At 38.7% G+C, this 22,045-nt stretch overlaps 1 protein-coding gene across 1 annotated transcript; it reads right to left on the reverse strand.

Moving 5' to 3' along the window:
* Positions 1-3,421: 3,421 nt before the first annotated feature.
* LOC111862276 lies at positions 3,422-19,599 on the reverse strand. Its single transcript, XM_023847538.2, has 13 exons — positions 19,426-19,599; positions 17,754-17,919; positions 15,987-16,049; positions 15,067-15,153; positions 11,198-11,358; positions 11,009-11,114; positions 9,423-9,511; positions 7,388-7,454; positions 5,471-5,554; positions 4,787-4,855; positions 4,615-4,703; positions 3,929-4,016; positions 3,422-3,849 (listed from the first exon to the last, which is right to left on the reverse strand). Exons 1-13 carry the CDS (start codon positions 19,597-19,599, stop codon positions 3,734-3,736), a joined length of 1,359 nt encoding a protein of 452 aa, XP_023703306.1. The 3' UTR covers positions 3,422-3,733.
* Between the last annotated feature and the right edge of the window lie 2,446 nt (positions 19,600-22,045).

Genomic DNA, 22,045 nt, shown 5'->3' on the forward strand with positions numbered 1-22,045 from the left:
TCGGGGGATGCGTTGCCTCCACCTTCTGGATCTTCTGGATAGACGAGTTATACGTCCATACTCTTCTGCCCTTATGGGGTCTACACAATCCTCTGAAACTCAGTAAACATCTACCCAACTACAAGCCGCCAAGCTAGACGACAACTTCAGTCACTACCATGAGAACCTCAGACTCATTATTGAACGATTTTGGAAATGAAGGTAAAGTGACGGGTATATTCACTCCTCCACTTAATTATGCATCACACTATCAAGACGATCAAGACATTGCAGAGTGGAGGTACACCTCCATGTTCAAGACTTTTTTTTTTCAGTTACAGCAGTGTGCTTGTAGGGTTCAACTTTTTTTTGCCAGGCAGACACTTAAAATTTCGAAATTCTAACATCAGTGTAACATCTTCTGCACACTTATTAACTTTATTACCACTGCTCATCTGAATCATGATTTTTCACTACTGCTGTCAGAAAAAACAGACTTCAAACCAACCCATGGAGTCCCTTTTAACGCCATAGCAAACTGAAGCCAAGGATACCACTTCAATATTTCTCAAACTGTGGTCTTCAAATGAGACCTGGTCATTACAGCCACTCTAATAATATAAAATATTCTTCTTTTACAAAAAAATAAAATAAACATTTTGAAACCTCTCACTTAAATTACAGTCCTTTTTTAAGTCGGTTACTTCAATAATGAGGGGGCACTCGGTAGCGTAGTTGGTTGAGCCATTATGCTACAAGCCGGAAGGTCGTGGGTTCAAATCCCAATGAAGTTATTGGATTTTTTCCATTTACCTAATCCTTCCAGCCGCACTGTGGCCCTGGGGTCGACTCAGCCTCTAACAGAAATGAGTACCAGGAATATTCTTGGGGGTAAAGGGCGGCCGGCTTGCAAGGCTGAAAGCCTTGCCGCCATCAATGAGCTGATTGTCTAGAAAATGTAGAAAACCTCGACATCTCGCAACCCTGTGAGCCTCCATGGCCTGTTAGAGGGATACCTTTACTTTTTATACTTTTTACTTACTTCAATAATGAGAGGCACACAGTAGTGTAGTTGGTTGAGGCACTATGTTACAAGCCAGAAGGTCACAAGTTGAAGTCCCAATGCAGTCATTGGATTTTTTCAATTGACCTAACCCCTCTGGCCACAATATGGCCCTAGGGTCAACTCCACCTCTAACAGAAATGAGTACCAGGACTATTCTTGTGGGTAAAGGGTGGCTGGCACGTAGGGCTAATAACCTTGCAATCTATGAGCCGATTGTCTAGAAAATGTGGGAACCTCAACATCTCTCAACCCTATGGGCCTCCACGGCCTGTTACAGGGATCCCTTTACTTTACGTTAGTAATGATCTGTGAAGTATAGTACCAATTATAGGATGACAGAGTGTGGAACAGTTAATGGAATGAAAAGTGGATGGGGAAACCAAAGTACTCCCATTGTCCTGGTGCTATTTTGTCCACAATAAGTCCCATATGACTTGATCTGGGTCACTGCCAGTGGAAAGCCAACAACTAACCACGAGAGTTATGGCATAGCCATAATTAAATTACATGTGTGGACTGGAACCAGTCTGCAGTTTTAAAACCGGGAAGCAGCCCAGGATAACTCCTCTATGCCCTCTTAGAGCAACCCAGTTCTATTAATGACTCTAATATAAACTACACTTGACATTAGTTAATACGATCAACTCTGTGTTGCAAGTTTATCACCTCAATAAGAATTTATTTCAAAAGTGATAATTCTTCTACCAGTCATTTAGATGTGATACGCTGTATATTATATTCATATAAATGTGTTCTTACTTAACATGTCTTTGAGCAGGACTGATGAAAGCTTAAATGGTGCCCCAAATGATGATAAATTCCCTAGTTACAAACAGATCAAATTCAAGGCTTTTGTCACAACAAAATCCCCAGGTATTGTGACATCATCATTAAGTCATAATTCTTAAAATAGTTTTATTTATATTGCTACATAACATGTTCAGATTACTACCAATTAATGTCCATGATATAAGCAAAACTTTGGCAGAAGTTAAATTCCAGTGAAAAAAAAAAAAGAGGTGCGGCTGCAAAATGTGCCACCCCCGGGAACCATTTGGTTTGCCTTTTCTGTCACCCTGGTCCTGGGTCCAAGAACAGAAAAAGTTCTCTTCATCACTACAATATGGTGGGAGACTTCAGAAACCCTGACTTTAAGTCCATGATTTATTTAATCCGTCTTGCAGTGCATACACTCATTTTTCTCCTTCTCTCCCTCGCACTACATGTTTCGGCATAATAATGCCATCTTCAGGTGCTTACTTATCCACGTCAAACCAGTTCATTGCATGCCATGTTCACACATTAAAATAACTAAAATATGTATCTATCATATACATTGTCCAACGTTAAAANTATTATGCCGAAACATGTAGTGCGAGGGAGAGAAGGAGAAAAATGAGTGTATGCACTGCAAGACGGATTAAATAAATCATGGACTTAAATCAGTGCAACAGGACGCTAAAATATAACATTAACCCTGACTTTGTTTTATATACAATACCTTCAGACTTATCCAGACTATGATGAACATACAAATGTGACAACAGGGATTGCCATGCGATCCACTTCAATTCTAGTGTTTGGGCCATGAAATTTCTGCTCAGGAAGTAAAAAAAAATATTCAAACATAATTTAGAAGGTGGCCCTGATTTTAAAAATTAATGAATTACTAAAAAATGGAATCATCTACGTGCATTTCTGAATCCACAAACTAACTTCATGGACCAGGGTCTTTCTAGAGAAAGTAATAAGTCACTCAGCTAATCAACAGATTCTTTGCTTCTAATAGAACCCAAAAGCGTTTTTTAAAGAAAAGTTGTTTTTTTTATGGTTTCTGTAATGTACACCTTTTGAAGCAGTGCCATTCTTGTAGCTGTAGAATAAACAGATTGGAATGTGGTATTCAGGTGGTACAGGCACGCTGATCTGTTCTCATGAAGTTATGAACATTGCTGACTGCCACAGACTATATGTGGATTAGAGGAAGACATTTGTGAACATGGCTTAACTTAATTACAACCTGCTGACGTTTGAAAGAACTGCTGTCAGTGTTTCATATAAAGTGTTAGTTTGCACTATGGCATTTAGACTGTTCACAGTTTTTTAATTATTTCTGTCCTTATCAAGATGTATTAAAATTCGTTTAGACAGAATAAAACAAAAATGTATGCCCTCCTTACTAAGGAACAGTATTATATACGTGGTGTTTCACAATTTTAGGGCAATATCCTCCTAGGTTCTGTTCAAAACACACTTTGTACCAAAGTTTTGATCTGCTGGACCACTTGTTCCCAAAATCTTTTAGTCTCAATCACCCTTCATGTAAATAAAAATGTTTGGGGCACCAACATATACAAGTGAGTTCAAATGTGATTCAGTAGTGTCAAAGGAAATTATTAATGACGTTTAACATCTGTTAAGTCTATTCTCTATTAAATTCTATGTTTGTAATTTAATGTAGCTTCTTATTACCATGTTACACATAAATATTACTCATTTTTAGTGATCCCTGGAAAAATCAGAGCAAAATCTTTGACTCACTTTCACTTAGTCATGCGCACACACATTCTAGGATAGAGGAGAAAATGTGCATATACAAAAATAATATTTTGTATTAAAAATAAATATGTCATCCTTTAGTTTCAACAATACAAAGAGAATATAAATATAAAACAGTTATCATCATCATCATTCATAGCACGGCAGTTGTTCATAACGCAGACACATGCCAAGATTGTCTTCTGGGGACTCTTCTCGGGCACCTGGGCCAAACTGCACACGTATGTTGAAAGGAGTCACGCTACCTGCAAGAATAGTCTCCAGTAAGTGTGGCTCATGTTAGGCCATTTGTGCCACAGGCTGAATACAGTGCTTTATACTCACTCTCAATGCGGCAGGGCATCTCCCCCTGGTTACAGAATGAGCTGCCACAGTGCAGAAGGTCACAGACCCCAGGCCCACTGGCTTCCGGCTAGAAACATATGTTCAGGTTTATTCCATTTTACAATACTATTCCAATTACAAATGTTACAGTTTCTGTGGGGGGCAGTTGATTTAAACACTACACTGATGAGAATCTTAAATTGGGGTAATTTAACATTGAGAAGGACTTGGGGTGATTGAAATTGAACATCAAATGTGGGAAAACTTAATAATAAATGGGGTTCCACTGTATATACTGTTGAAAGGGATCAAAAGGTAAGGATTTGGAAGAAGACAGTCATTGCCCGTTACACTGTACTCACCCTGAAAGATTATATCAACAATATAATCAGGACAGATGGTAACCTGGCTGAGATTTAACTGTGCACCTCCCAAACACTAATGCAGAATCTTGCCACCTGCTCAAGTATTTGAGGAAGTCCCACAACAGAACAGATGAATAAGTACCATGGGTGACTTGAGGAGAGGCAAACCAAGAGTTGCACCATCCCAAATTTTTTAAGAAAGAAAGTAAGGAAAGAAGGAATGCTGAGGCAACCTGTCCTGTTATTTCTGAAAGTGAAGATGGAAATACTCAAAATATTCACTTCATGACATATGTGCCACTATGCTAACAGCATACTTACCATGATGAGTTCCTCTGAGTCACATGGCATCACAATCTTGTCATCACATTCTCGGCTGTCTCCAGCTACACCATCTCCTGAGCCAGGATCTGTGTGGGCATACCATTCAATTCAATTAGTGGGAAAAGCACATGGGGGACTGTGGGACTGCAATCACTCACTGCACTCTCACCTGACAAAACTGGGGGTCCAATCTTGAAGGAGTTCTCATCACATGGTTCATATGCTATCGAACACATTCCTAAAACACACCAGACTCTGTAAGATTTGATGTTCTGACAGGGAGGACTACGAAGAGTACCAGGATGTAACGCTGCATAGGCTAGTAAAGTTTATCAACATTTTGGAAGAACAAGACTGGGCTATCCCCCCCCCAATATTTTAATCAAAATAACTGGAACGGACATTAATTGGGTCCATGAAATGTCAATTAGCGATATGTTGGTTTATGAACTCAATTTTAACATTAATATAATATCACTAATTTTATTCAAAAAGTTGCAGAATGTGATGAAAAACAGTGAACATTGATAAGATTGTACTACCACACTGATGAAATGGCTGGTTGAAGTGACAGAGTTTGTGAACATCACAAATGCACATTGGCACTGATCAACTGACTGGGGTGATCATTTAAGTATTTGGACATACTGCAGAGTATCGATAGACTGAACTGTCAGTTAGTGTGGGATGACTACTGTCTGCAGTACATCATTATCAGCCTCCAGAATTAGGACTCAAAAACAAAACACTGCTAAAGCAAGGATGGCCATTATATGAAATCAACTTCACAATTCCCTTTGATGTTATTCTCCCATCTCCACCTCAATCCTTCCAGTAATCGCCATTTCCTCACCTTCTTCCTGCCGCATACAGATGGTGTAGTCTTGGTCTGCCAAGTGACGGCCATTGTCTGCAAAGTTCATCGTCTGGATAATTCCTGAAACATGAAACTTGACACTTAAGTAATGACAGATACAAATTCTTTGTAATCAGAATAAATGATTCACGTGTAATGTAATCATGGAAAACATAAATTTGATTTAATTGCCTTCATAATACAGCATTAACATGCTTTCAATAAATTTCAGGTTTCAAGTGCACTGAAATTCAAAGCTCTCAAATACTGGCATTTCCATACTGAAGACATTCACAGACTTGAAGTGTACACTACATATAACCCTTTAAACCATAAGTACTTCTGTTGTTAACATTAAAAAACTCTACATTTTACTTAGTTTCATATGATTCCTATAATAAACATCATTAACCAGTCAGTTTTTGAACTGGAGAGTTGCTAGGTTTTTTAGTGAGAGGGAGAGACGCAGGAATGTAATTTTTACATATTTTACATAAAATTCAGTCTTCAAAAGTTGTAAAAGGAATGCAGTGGTGTTTGTAAATCAGGATATATTACAATGTGTATAACCTTTACTATTCTAATTCAGCTTTCTCATTCCAAGTATTGGGCCCAGTGACCTGTTATAACTCCCCAAAATTTTTCATCCGTCTAACCCTGTAATGTAATTCCTCTCCAACATCCTGAATATTCCTTCATTCTCAAAGTGCAGCTCCAGAGAGAACACGTTTGGGTAATTGATCTGCTGTTGTAATTGAGCTGTTCTGTAAATATGAGGAAGTAATTATTAATTCATCTCTTGGGGCTGGCTGTTAATGATATCTCATCAAATGTTAAAAGTTAATTTTTTAATACTTATTCGATTATTACTAATAACCACTCAATTGTGTTTACAAAATAACTCAATTATGACATCTCATAAGGAAATTGAGGAGAATCATACAAAATAAAAGTAATAACATAATATGCAAGCATTGCGTGTAATATGTAATTCATCAACACCACTCAATATAAATATATATAACTCGAAACTTAGATTATAATAATACAAGCTAATTTGCTTTCAGATATAAAACAAACAACGAATCCCGGAAGGTACCATTATCTACCTCACACAACAAGAAACCTGAAAACTATCGTCATAATGACAGGACAAAAAAAAATATATGTGTTTTTAGCCAATATCACAAGTGTCATAATGATTTTAACAATTAACACTAGTGGGGATCCATACACCAAGCACATTGGCCATGCAGTCTAAACCATGAACTGTCTTCACTCACTCAAATTCTGGGATCATGAGTTTGAATCCCACTTCTTTGTACATTTATTTTGTGTCTGTGTTGTTCTGTTTGTAGGTAGCGGCCTTGCAATGGGCTGATCCCCCTTCCAAGATGTCATACCAACTGTGTATAGGATTAAGAAACTGAAAAATAGGCGAATGTCCAACAAAGGGCTGTAGATAGACAGATTGATCCATATTAGTATAATTCAATAATGAATGACGTATTTAAGAACACTGCCTGCTTAATGATCCAGATATAGATCGAACCTTGTAACACTAAATAAAACCAATGTTAACACAGTGATATTAGATTCTTTTAATTTTTGATAAATTTGTGTGTTGATGGCCCAAAAAATCACATCACGACACACAACAAGATGCAAACAACAAAAATTTATAGCTAGGTACCTCTGTTCCAGAGGAACCTGATCCTTCACCTTCTTGTATCCTGATGATGTAGGCATCAGGTTCTTCAAAACACTGGCACAACACATGACATCGCATCCCTGATGGCTATTGTCTCTACACTGAGAGCTCTAATCCTTCTTTTATTATTTTCTGCTACTGTCCGAGTTTATTTTCAAATGCTCTTAGCTGACAAAACAATAACTGATTATCGATGTACACACCATTGCTACCCTGATAGTACTGCCTGCAACCAGCAGGGGCACGTTGATTGAACTCAATCTGTGTGACCTGAAACACACAAAATCATAGGACATTATTCTGAGCTGCTTTGTTAACTGTTCTACAGAGCCACAATAAAGCTAAAGCTGAAATAATTCAATAAGGAACAGACACATTCCTTACTATAATTCTCCAAAAACTGACACTTAAGCACTCCTTCAGGAAGGGTTGGTACACAGTTTACGGAAACAAAGTACTGAAGAATTGGTTTACTGCCCTAGGAAATTAAAATTCTAACAAATAAGCAACTGTACAAACCCTATACTAAACACACAGCGTACATACAGAACAATAACAGATAACATGTATGTCATACAGACAGAAAGGAAGGGCAGACATTTGAATACCTTAGAAAATCATATTCATAAAATTAGTAGAAATAACTTTCATATGAATGACATGTATATTGACATATACAATTCCATATTTCAGACATTACATGAACTTTATGACAGCAGCATACACACTCCGAGGAAAGATATATAAGTGGGAATAAGGGCACTGAATGCCCATACAAGGGACATACACCCAACAAGTGAGAACATACATATAAAGGCGGCATGTAAGTATGTAAGAAAATAACACACAGATATACAAAAATAGCAGATTCATAAAATAATTATTCATTGTTGGGTTGACAACAAATATATACTGTAACATGTCGGCTGTGTGATGCGATACGAATAAATTGCATGGGTCTTCTGATTGCAACAAATTATTTTATTGGATGCTTATTTGTACGCACACTCATACAATTATTCACTTAGAGCACTCTTACACCATTAGTACACTCTAGAACTCAACTGTGATACTTCTGATACTTGTGATCTCGTGATACTGAACTCTCCCTGGAGCTACACTCTTACATATCCAGTATTCGGACGGGAGAGGGAATACCATATCAGAGGGTTAATTTAATCTGTTGCTATGGATATTCCTAGGCAACGGTCTGTTGGTATTAAATTCGTCGCCGTGGGAACTCAACAAATTCCATGTATTTGTTGTCACATAAGTATGCATTCCTGTTGCAGCCATCACATTGCTCCCTCCTTAAGGTTGTTCATCCCAAACAGCCTAACGGTACTTCATTTCCATCATTTCTTTGGTATTCTTCTTCCGAGCTCTACCTCCACCCTCCTTCTTCAAGGATGCTCATCCTGAGAAGCTCCATAGTAGGGCGCTCGTTGATCCTGTCGTATCACATTCATCCCTCACTATCTCTCTCATTCATTCTAGCTAGGAAGGTCGGTGCTTCTATGTTGCCGGCTCCTCCTCCGTTTCCTGCTTCTTTTTTTGTTTTGGAGGGGGTCGACCCCTCCACAGTGTCCAATCCATGTTTTGTTGCTCCGGATGACACCGATACCTCCACAGCGTCGAGTCTCTCACCTTTCGCAACTCACCGAACATCCTGGTTGCTTCCTTCACGAAATCTAGTCCAAAAGACCTCTTGTCAAACCCCTCTGATGTCCTCTCGACCTTAAGGCAAACATGCCCTATTGTGCCTGGGTTCTTTATCCCAATCTTGCATCCTGGGCCCTTCCAACATTTCTTCCGTAATGTACGTCTCTTCGTGGTTTTCGTTGCGACATTGTTCTTGTCTTGCCTTTGAAGCCCATATCCCCTGTGCCGTGCCACTCTTGCACAGTGGGTCATCATGCTAAGTTTCTTTCGGCACCCATCCTTGCCCTGGGTCCATTCATTCAGTGTTCCTCACAGCTCTGTAGCTAATTGCAAAGAAAATCACAAGAAAAACTCAGTGAGGATATCTCCTGTTCCAGCCACTATTCAAATTTAGCACCCCCAAAAAACACGTCTAAAGCAATCCATTTGCTGCACAGAGATCTGGGAGGACAGAAATATACGGAGAGTTCTGTTATTAGATGACCAACATAAAAGCAGAAAAGTATATGTAAGGAAGAGAAAAGGGAAGAATTAATGGTAGGAGAAATAGTGAATCAATTGGTCAAGCACACTCACCTTGATCTCCCACATACGGAACAAGTTGTTGTCAGTCAGGTTCATGATAACATTGACCGAGTCATTCACATTTTCCACATCATAGTACACTGTAACACATCATAATAACAGGCTTTGCAGAATCATTTCACAACTTCACACCACACTGCTCCAATATTCATTCCAAACTAATTAATTTTGGTATATAAGTACAGTATGCACACCACCTCTGGATCCCACCCAGGCTCCATCTTATCCAGTGGGTACCAGGGACAATTTCCCACAGGGGTAAAGCAGCCATGGCATGAAGCTGACTACTCACCTCCATCTGGTGCCAAAGTCAAGAATGGTGGAGCTATACCTTCACTCCAGCATGTCTTCATGACATAGTGCTTAATTACTTGAGCTTAAGGACAACTTTACCTTTATGTAAGTACAAGAATACCGGGATGGGCAGAGTGTGTAGCATGCATGGTAAAGAAAAGAATGTTTGGTTGGAAATCCTGAAAAAAACACTAAATGGAATATCTAAGCAAAGTGAGGAGATAATAGAATAATATTAAAATGGCTCTTAAATAAACAGGGTGGGAGGTTGTGGACTGATACATCTGGTCGACAATTTTTTTTATTGCTAGTGGGGTGGGATTAAGTCCCTTGTACTGCAGCCACTTCTGGCCTATTGTACCAGCCCCAGATGATAGGTGAGGGTGATTGTGAAGCAATTGGTGGAATGAAGATTGGCAGGGGAAACTGAAATACTCGGAGAAAATCTGCCCCAGTGCCACTTTGTCCACCAAAAATCCCACTTGACCAGACCTGGGATCAAACCCGGGCCGCCACGGTGGGAAGCCAGCAACTAACTGCTTGAGCTATGGGGCGGCCTTGGTTGACAATAAGTCCCATGGTAAATTCTTGTGAACACAGTAATGAAACTTTGGGTACCATAAAAGGCAGGGAAGTTTACTGATGGGTGACTATCAGCTTCTGAAGAAAGACTCTACTCCATAGAATTAGTTTGTACAGCTGATATTGTTCTACAGACTTATTCTTTTGAGTCTGATGGAACTCCAGACATCCCAGTATAGTTCAGAGATATCTGTTCAGGTTAACAAGTCCCAACATTAAAAAGAACAGGAACCTGCCAGTGTACAGTGAATACTTTTTCACATTTAGAGACCATAATCAGACCTATAAAGCACAGTGGGAAATGAATGTATCACTTGCTTTAACATTTAAAAACTCCTACCCACACAGCATATTTATGTGTTTTGTATGATTCCCACAATAAAAAGGAATTATTGCCCTAAACAGCGTTAACTAATTTGTCTATAATGGAGAACAGTGTATCTTCTCTAAGGTATGAAGAAAATTTGTAAATATTATTTACAAAAACTTCAGGCTTCAAAGTGTTAATTGCATTGTATCGATGAAATTAAATTGAACAAAATTCCATCAACTTATAGATGAATTTCTTCGTGTGATCAAAAAGGCAGAGACAATAACAGCATGCGTTCAGATTTGACCACTAATATGTACTACAGCACCATAATTACACTGCAACACGCTACAGCTCGTAGTACAGCAGCATGCTCATTGAATTTACATACCATGCTGACCACTGTTTTGCCCACACAGCTTCAGGTCCTGAGTCACTCCTCCACTCATGATGAATACATCTGAATCACACACACCTGTCCGTCTGTTCGGCTGTCCCTGTAACATGAGCACAGTCACAGAAACATCAGTGCTGACAACCAGCAGCAGATCCTTCTCTACCTTGACATTAAGCTACGCACCAGATTGAAGTGCACAAAGTCAAGTCGCAGCTGGCTGATGCTAGAGTCTATCTTCTTGATCTGGACACTGCAGGCAGCTGCATCACGTGACAGAGCTGGGAAGGTTGGACTGATGAAATAGGTCATGTTGTTGTTGATATCATTACCACAAGTGGCTGTGACTGTAGGAGTAAGTCAGATATCAATCAAAATGGACATGGTTTAGCTTAAATGAACATTTTCTCAAATAACTTGGTATATGACATCATTGGACACCATCTATCATAACTGAATGATTTCCTACCATAAAAAATACAGGGTGTCCAAATGAAAGATATAAAAAAAAATTGTATCTTAGAAACCATTTATTATACACATTTATGGATTATACCTTTACAAAGGGAAACTACCAAAGTTTTTTCCTGAGTATATAACTTTCTCAATAAATTTCAATGTGGGCTCCCTTGGTGGCAAGACAACTATCTAGATGATACTAGACCTCATTCCACATTGCTTGAAGCACACTTAGTGTTACCGCAGCCATATCATCCCTTATGTGGGTTTTCAGGCATCGATCTTAAGCTGGTAGACAATGTTCTTCACATAACCCCACAAGAAAAATCCAGTGGGGTTAAATCTGGTGATCTAGGAGGCCAAGAAATTGGTCCACTTCTGTCGATTCATCTCCAGCCATCTCTCTGTCCAGGTGATTCCTAACATGGTGGCACCCCATCTTGTTGGAGGATAGTTTGAGGTGGTAATTGGGGCAGCACATACAGCTCCAGTACGTCCAAGTACGAATGTCTGGTCACAGTCTTTTCCGAAAAGAAAAAGGGTGCAATCAACTTGTCATACATTAAGCCAGCTCACACGTTCACTTTGGAGCTGCCTCTCTCCAACTCACATGTGATATGTGACTTCGCCAAATCCTGCAGTGGTACCTGTTTACTACTCCATTGACATGGAATGTCGCCTTGTCTGAGAAGCACACTTGACAGAGGAAATCAGGTGATGTATCAGTTCTTTCTAGCATGTCCATAGCAAAGTTTGTGTATGCTACTTGGTCACGTGGTTTTAACACATGAATCATCTGATTCTTGTATGCTCTTACATGCAGCCTTTTATGTAGCACAATGTGCACTGCTGAATGTGGAACTTGTAACTTCAAGCTAGCAGCATGAATTGGTTTGCACAGTCTTTGCTGGAATGCCTCTCTAATGTAACTGACATTTTCTTCAGAGGGCTGTGTCTCTCCAGGAGATATTACATGCGACAGACTACCTGTAGTACTGGGTTTGTTGTCTCAAAACCAAATGCTTTTCTGTGTAGGAGGTTGACGTCCATACTGTGAGAGAATGCAACTCTGCTAGCCACAACATGCACCGAACCTGTTCCTGTGGTGTTGACATTGTTACTGAGCTCACCTAATGTCACCAGCTGGCACATGAGCATAAGTCAGGCATGAAAAAAAAACTTTCAGAGCTTTCCTTTCCGATGACATAAACCAAATACATGTATGACAAAAGCATTGGTTAAGTGGAAGAAATTCAAAGCTCTCATTTGACAACAAAATCTTAACAAAACAATAATAAAACCAATTTGGGTATATGGAGTGGAAATATGGGGATGTGCTAGCAAAACCAGTATTTCCATAATCCAAAGATGTCAGTCAAAAATACTATGTATGATTACTAACGCCCCATCGTATGTTTCCAATATAACACTCCATGAAGACCTGAAAGTGCCGCTAGTAAAGGAAGTCATAAAAGGGAAAAGCACAAGATACTTCAACAAAATAGAAGGACATGAGAATGTACTAATTCAACCGTTACTGGAAACACACAATGGACGAAGACTAAAAAGGAATTGGCCAGCCTACCTGAGAGAGTTAACGCGGACTTATCTCTGGAGAAGCCCTCTCCACATCATGAAGAATACTACAGCAAATTAGCTTATAGAATCAAATGTAATTCTGATTGCTAATATTATGTAAATAAAAAAAAATATATGCCAATTAGTTTCCAAGATATAAATTATTTATTTTGGATACCTTTCATCCAGACACCCTGTATATATAACACAACTGCGTGGACTTCTGAGGTGGGAGCAACACTATGTTATTTCAACATAAGCTCCAAAAATGTTGTACAGTGATGGCTGCTTCAAGAATACAGTACAGAACTTCTGTAAAGGACACTTTTATGCAATGCAAATTAACAATATGGCAAAGTTGGACGATTTGCATTTAGCTTCCTGTTTAACAACGAAACTAATGAACTACTGCATGATTTTAGGTTTTCATGGAAGTAAACATTTATACTATCTCTCTGAGTTATTACATCACATACTCTGGTATGCATGATCATCCTCAAGTGGTGTGGGGCTAACAGCAGCCAATCTTAACATTTTACATGGCTGAAGAACAACAAACCTCAAAGGCATCAATCAGCAGGGTTAATTGCCATGGTGTCTAGCTGCATACTTAATAACAACTTATTCTTATGTTTAGTGTCACAGAAATATCTGAATACTTTAGTACTTCATAGAACTGCCTGGGCTGAATCACAGTTGAGAGTGTGCACACAACTTTATATCTTGAACTGCTCACTTCAGCTGTTAACTTTCAACCTTTGCTAATTACTGATCTTTTCAGTCAACAGTAACAGCATGAAGAGTACTATCTTCTGGTATGTGAGACTGCATATTCTAGTAGGACTTTACCTATGTTTCAGAAAAACATAATGCTTCCGTCTTCAGGATGGGCAGAAGAAATGCTGGCAATCATATACCAGGTGACACAATGTCACAACCCGGAAAACTGTAATATGAATAATGAAGTGCTGCTGCTAGGCGCATGAATAACCTTTCTGTGTCAGCAATTAATTACAAGTGGGCGGTAACAGAGATCACTTCAACTGTATCTCACAACCACCAAACAGGACAGAGACCAACAATCTGTGCTGGCTCATGTACATAGGTAGATAAATATAGCAGGTATCTCATGACTTCCAAGAACTTATTGTTAAAAATAGTAAAATAAACACTAAATAAACTTAAAACTATTTTAGGCCAAAGTCACACCACTGAAGAAATTAAATAGTTATGCCCAGCTTCTTCATTTAATATATATCATTTTAGAGACAGTGACAAAAAAAATGAACTGTGCCTAAAAAGTTTCATAATGACATAGAACATTACATCATTATTAGGAAGTTTGTGAATTCCACTTTGAAATCATAGTGAGAATCAAAATCTCTATAACAGGGATCGTGTTCAAACGAACATAACCTCAAAAATGTTTTGAACAGAAAATGCTAGAGTCAAAACACATCTATTTCTCACACTGTGCAGGTTGCCAGCCTCAGTCCACTAAAGGCTCTGGGTCACAAACAAGTACATCCTGATAAGACATCACTTTTGTACACAAAGAAAATCACAGTAAATTAAATTTTGCTGTCACACTAACTTCGTCAACAAGTGGCAGTTGCTCAGTCGGTATAGTTCGCTTGCAGACTAAACCCATAGTTTTTTTTGTTTGTTTGTCACAGTCTGGAGGATCATGATTTAGGATCACCATATTTACCAGCAATAAAGCCATGTATCAAGTGGGTACTCTTCATGTAGAAGTTCTACTGGGCAGGACAGCAAACATGGTGAAAATGAGAAATACATGGAATACTTTGGTTGGAAAACATCACTGAAAGAGACAATCTACAAGGCAGTGAAGTGTCTAGGAAGAGGTACTACCATAGAAATCAGGGAAATCTTGGCTTGTCAGTCTGTAGGGTGGATCACAAACCAGAACCTCTTGAATGTGATGCTGTATGCTAAAATGACTGGTTTAGCTGACATTTGACTATTCTGCTGGACAGTGAAACAGCTGTACTCACAGACACAGCAGACTCCAAAGCCCAGAGCACAAGGGCCACTGGCCCGACCGCCCTGTATCCTGCATTCATACACGTTCAAACACACTCCTAAAACAGAGTAACACTAATATGTTAACTGTATAGACAGGCAAGTCATAATAGGATATGGCTCATCTGCTGGTTCCTACATGCAAGAAAACACAGCAAATCTCCATTAGGGAGCTTGGTATTTGAAGCAAATAAATACTCCTCGTTCCTTGGAACACATATGTAATTTTGGGAGGAAATGCTACCAGAAACTGAGGTGTGTACCTACTATGTATGTTTATTGGTCTAAGTGAATGGGGAAACCCACCCCCTTTAATAATAAAAAAAATACTATGTATGTTTAATTTAAAATTTCTTAGAAAACTAAAGGACATATACCTCACATGTGGAAAATTGTTAGAATAGCTGACGACAAGAGGCCTCATGAAAAGGTGTAAATGGGTTGACAATATTAATGGATCTCAAACAAACAGGCTTTGAACATGGGTGCAAGTGGAGGAGTCAAGCCATGCATGTCTCCCTTCTCTAGATTTTTGGAACAAATCAATATTGAAGTAAGGAAGTACAAATACCAAAAATTAAAAGTATTTTTAAAAGTATCCTTCTTTCCTGAATATTCTAGAGGGATCAGTAAAATTGCCTTAAAAGGCTTCGATGTAAGTTTGTAAGCAAATTTTTATGGCTGCCTCCCCTGGGAAAAAATGCTGTCGGTGCCAATGATTGTAAGGGTTGGATTCATGTGGCTTGGAACTGGGTTCAGTGACAGACTTTCCTGATCATGGCAATAAATCTCTTTGTGTTCCATAAATAGCATGAATTTCTCTAGTAGCTGTGAGATTATTAGTTTTTCATGAAAGACTTTGCTGTAGGCTGCAAGCATGAAGTACACTCACCTGTTCTGCGTCCATCATCCGAGAGACACTCCACACTCATAGGGACTGGGAAAAAGTTGAGCACTGGAACACAACATTACTGTTTGTGTTGGATTAAAGTTAAAAGCTTCTCAGTGATGAACACATTGTTGGATTACAGTTAGAAACTTATCAGGGATGTACACATAAGTTCTTCCCAGAAATTCTTGTAATACAGAATGTCCATAAATGACTGATACTTTCAAGGATAAAATACGAGGAAACTACAAAGCATACCTACATACGACTGGTATCAGCAGAAAGTAAAATTCTCAGAGATTTCAAAATTGGCAGTATAGCTCCATATTACCTATCATTGCCGCCAAACTCTGAAATTTTCAGAAATGACATCTCCCATATAGAGCTTTTGTGTGATTGCATACATGACAACAAACTAATGCAACAGCGTTCAGTGGGCTTTCAGAAAATGGTTTCATATGGGTTAACCTCCTCAAGAATTGATACAGAAGTGGTTTGATGGCTTTGAAAACCAGAGATCTATTTGTAAGAAGAAAATCATTGGCCATCCTCGTGTGAGTGATCAGGCTGTACAGCAGGTGGAAGCCACTTTCAATCAAAGTGCAAGGAAATCTGTGAGGAGGGAAAGCCATGAGTTACAGATGCTGAACACAACTGTGTGGCAAGTTCTATGCAGATGGGTTTGCATAAAATCTTATAATGCCACACTACCAAGCCACTGGATTGGGCGGGCTGGAACTGCAGATGGAGTGGCCTCGTTGCTTTCCTGATCTCACTCAATGCAACTTCTTTCTGTGGGGTTATGTAAATGAACAAGTGTTTGTGCCACCTCTACCACTGGATATTGATGAACTGGGGTTGACAATTACCACAGCTATTGAAACAATTGACAGGAATACATTGAGCATCTTTAAGACATGTAAAACTTTCAGAGTCTGTAATTCTAATGGCACTAATTACAACTGTGTAGCTTTAATACTTACCTTAGTATAAGAAATTAAAAGTGTATCAATCATTTATGGACACCCTGCATTATTATCAGTGCCCCCATTACTTAAAATAACTCCATGGAGCTGAGCCCTTCTTCAGAAGCTGCTAGTTGCCCAACTACTCAAGAATTTCCCAACATTCTATGGAACCTGAAGGTTCATTACTGTTCACAAGAGCCCTCCACTGGTTCCTACCCTGAGTCAGATCAAGCAACATCCTATTTACAACCCCATCCTAGTCATTTAAGATCCAGCTTAATATTATCCTCCCACCTATGTCTAGGTCTTCCTAAATGCCTCTCTCCTAACTTTCCCACCAAAATCCTATACGCATTACTCTTCTCTCCATCCATGCTACATGCCCTGCCCACCTCATCCTCCTTGACTTTATCACCAAATATTCTCCTCAGCACCTTTTTCTCAAACATCCTCAGTCTATATTCTTCCTTTAATGTGTGAGACAAAGTTTCACACCCATACAGAACCACTCTTACAAGAGGCTTGTCCATTGAAATCCTACAACACAGGTTACATGTATGGCCTCTTGGGCCTAAATATTTTCTTTTGCAACTTCAATTTATGATAGTCCATAATAATATGACACTTGATTTACGATCATAAACATAACATTACAGTTTCGTATAGGTTATATTTGGTGTTTTGACAAACAGGCTAATATATAACACACAATGCTAGCAACTGATATTTCCGTACAATGCACGTAACATCAATCACTGAAATACAAAATGGTGCAACTCTTACAGACTAAAGAAAAACATACCTCTGCTAGTACGATTGTAATAGGTAAGACCATTATCTCCACCATCACTGTCAACGCTCAACCAAGTCTTGAACACAGGCCACGCTCTGACACTGCAAAGCAACAGCAGAGCAGCGACGTGCGGCGTAACTGGCATGGCGGTCGTCTGAGATGAACTGACCCTGAACTGGTATCCGGAAGTTCACATAACGTGTGACCCACTTAGGGGACAAGTGGCGAAATCTGACATGCCGTTAATACTATCAATATCCCATTTTTTTATAAATACGTTGATTTTTTTAAACAACCCTTAAACCGAAGTAATACTCTTCTAACTTATGTAAAAGCGCCGGTTTGGCAGCCAGGGTGAAAGATTGAGTCAAATAATTTCAATTTTTTTGAAGAAAAAAAAATCTGATTATTTTGGCAGACATAAATAGAATTGGAGTTATGCAACACACGTGTGTACTAAAATACTGATATGTACCTACACACACACAATTATTTAGGATGGAAATGCCCCAAGCTGCCTTTTTTTTNTGATTATTTTGGCAGACATAAATAGAATTGGGGTTATGCAACACACGTGTGTACTAAAATACTGATATGTACCTACACACACACACACACACACACACACAATTATTTAGGATGGAAATGCCCCAAGCTGCCTTTTTTTCAGTTTTTTGCTTCATTTTTTAAAGAACTTGAAATTGCACAAAAAACGCAAATCCTGATATCATAAAAACTCCAGAAATCAAGCAATGACAAACATAAAAGAGAACTGTATGCAATGAGAGATCTAATGAATGTACCAAAAAGGAAACACTGTATATATGAATTCTTCATAAATAGGAATGAAAAGTATGTTTTCCCAATTAACAAAAATATTCTGCGACAAGTTAGAAAGATTCTCAGCCACTCAGTGTTTCACTAGCACAAGTGATGCACATTTTCTTGAACACTCCAAGCAAGTTGGAGTCGAACACTGACATTTATATCCTGTCATCCTCTTCATTAGTTCATCATTTAGACCTCACACAGGTCTAGCTTGAAGTTCTTCCACAGTGTGTCCAATGAGCTTCCTTATCTCAGACCTTAAATTTGATATCTCCAAATGCTGCAATAAATGAGGCTTTATCCTTTTGTAATCCAAGTCATTTACAGAATCCAACGGTCCCAAAATATGGGGCAGCCAGAAGAAAATGTTGAAAACAAGGGAAACACATTTTCATTTCCAGAATTGAACACCGCAGTCAACATAAAAAGACCCATTAGTACTTTTATATCATTATCTTCATTTGATCTGCTGTTGAACTTCTGGTGTTCATATACCTTCTCTTATACACACTCCAGTTTCACATTGGTCAATTTTACAACTTTATCAACCATTTCTTTGTTAAAGAGCATATTCCAATCTTTATGGAATGCATCCTGTCGCGTTAGACAAACATGATAATTGATTAGGACGTTCCAAATTGCTTGGCTTTTGAAACCTCCCCAAAAGATTTAGTAGTGACTGATAACCCTGAAAACCCTTAAATGTCATTATGAAAGAGAGTCTGTCTTAAAGTGTTGGGTAGTTTGGATTTCCATTCAAGGCCACTCTTCTGAACATAAGTCTCTGGCTCCTTGCAATGTTTATGCACAGATATGTTGTCCAAAACATTGCTCAGAGACTGTGAATCCTCACCATCAAGATCTGCACTGTCTGATTCACTACTGGAAGAAGTTCTGACAGAATCCAGATCAATGTCTGAATCATCAAGTGAAGAAACTTTTTTTCATTTTCATCATTCAAGTCACACAAACACTGCTGGGCTTTTGTGACATTATCTGCATCTTGTCCAAAAAACTGCCATGTCATCATGTAATAATGTTTGCACAAAATATGTACAGTAACACCATATACACCAGTATAACAGAATTAATATTGCTATTAAAGCAACAGTAATCAGTTTGATGTATATATTGCACCATTACAGCTACCCAGTATATGATACAGCACGGAACTGAACACTACTCAAAGTATTGGTCTCGCAGACCACTAAGCTTGCATCAATATGAAGGAAAATATAAGAATAACAACATGGCATATACAACCATGATCCCCAAAAATTCATCTACAACTTTCTGAAAGCTGCTCAAAGCCATATATAATACTGTTGCTAAATGTTACAGAAATATCATAGCAGTCTTGCAGACCAATACTCCAATTTGTGGATTACATATGAATATAGTATATAGAAACTGTTGACCTCATTCTTGATATACAAAGGACACAGACAGTACCTGGATAATATTGCTCTCCTCTCCCTTAGCATGGCAATGCAAACCTGTATCTCCATTGCCTGTTTCTCAAATATATATTAATGATCTAGGACAATAAACTGATTCTACATATGTACAGTAATGTTGCCATTTTAGCTACATACTTAATTGAAAGTGAAATGTACATTGCGCCATGCTGCATGATCACAGTTCATCACCTATTCTATAAACAGAAGGGTTACAATACCACACACTTTCATAGGTGGTCAATATCTGTTAAGAACCTGCATGCTAGGTTCCCTGAAGATGGAGGCAGTAGGTTCTCCAAAATGTTGATAACCACCTACATGACTTTACAGTGTCATAACCCAGTCCTCAACCTGTCTACCCATGTGGAAACCTCAAATATGGACTAACATATTTGATTGCTGGTGTCATGAGATTGGCTGATTTGCTAACCATGTCACTCTTCTAAGCAGTAAGATCAACTATATTTGGTGTCTCACAGTTCCTAATATTTTGTCCTATAACACTGCATATTTTAAATTGTGAGACTTGATTTTGGTTGAAAACCAAGAGACATCTAAATAAAAACACCCTAAACGTATTTAATCTGCTGAATAAAAGATGCATTAACATGCAGTCACTTCTGTCAAAACAATTCTGAACTATCCTATTAACAAACCAACTCCATGCAGCAGTGTTGTTCTATAGAAGCTATAATACTTGTTCAACTCCTCAAGAAATGCTCTACTTATTACTAAACCCAAAAGTTCATTTACATATTTGTGGAACCAAAAAGTTCATTAATGTGTTCATAACAGTCTGCCAGGAGCATGCTGTAGTATAGCTGGTTGAGGCACTATGCTACCAGCCAGAAGGTTGCAGGTTTGATTCCTGATGAGGTCAGTGAATTTTTCAGTTGACCTAATCCTTTCAGCCACACTTTGGCCCTGGAGCAACTCAATCTCTAACAGAAATGAGTACCAGGAATCTTCCTGGGGGTAAAGGTCAGCTGGCGCACAAGGCTGACAATCTCACCACCGTCTGTAAGCTTCCTAGAAAATGTGGGAGGCTCAACATCTCATAACCCTATGGGAATTCATGGCCTGTTACAGCAATAGCTTTACTTTTCAACAGTCTGCCACAGCTCCCTGTCCTGCACTGCAATAATTCAGGCCGTGCCCTCCCACCATACTGCTCTCTTGCATGAAGCATTCCCAACCAAATTTTCACTGAGTATAAAACTCACCATAACAGAAATCTTGATATTCACACATCATTTCTTCAGTAAAGTAGCCTACTCAAGACATGACAATCCCTCAAAAATGTTTTGGATAGAATGCAGTAAAATAAGAAAACATTTATGTGCATGATCATGCATCTCAGACCTGAGAGGGTTATCTTATCATTTTTATTTCCAACCTCATTCCTACCAGCTACAAAGGATAAATACCACTGAAACATACAGATTGTTTAAAAAAAATGCAAACTTAAGTGGTTAGTCGCTGGCTTCCCACTGCTGCAGTCTAGTCAAGTGGGATTTGTGATGGACAAAGTGGCGCTGAGGCAGGTTTCCCCTGCCAATCCTCATTCCATCAAATTCTCCATGAGCATTATCACCGATATAGATACAATAGGACATATGGAAGCCAACATGCTGAGGGGACCTAATATGGATTCCACCTCACACTATACAAACTCTTAACTATTGTAATCTATTGTAAACAATTGTAAGTATTGTAACTTTACTCTCTTATTGTAATTAGCCAATGTACAGTAACTGACTTGTCCTTTATCATGTAACAATGATCTACAGAGACAAAATAAATAAGTACACCTATTGTTCCTATACACTGACTACTAGAAAAGATTCCTGATAGTTGACATCTAGGGACATATAGTGCTGTGTCCTTTCAGGCAGAAGACAGGAACTGTTTAGATTCAGCCACTGTTTACCCTGAATACCAAATTTATTTTATTAGGTTATTAAATACTGGGAGAACTGATATGTATACTTCTCCTGTCCTATGATGGGCTAA

The sequence above is a fragment of the Cryptotermes secundus genome, unplaced genomic scaffold (genome assembly GCF_002891405.2).
Source record: "Cryptotermes secundus unplaced genomic scaffold, Csec_1.0 scaffold559, whole genome shotgun sequence".
NCBI classification, from domain to species: domain Eukaryota; kingdom Metazoa; phylum Arthropoda; class Insecta; order Blattodea; family Kalotermitidae; genus Cryptotermes; species Cryptotermes secundus.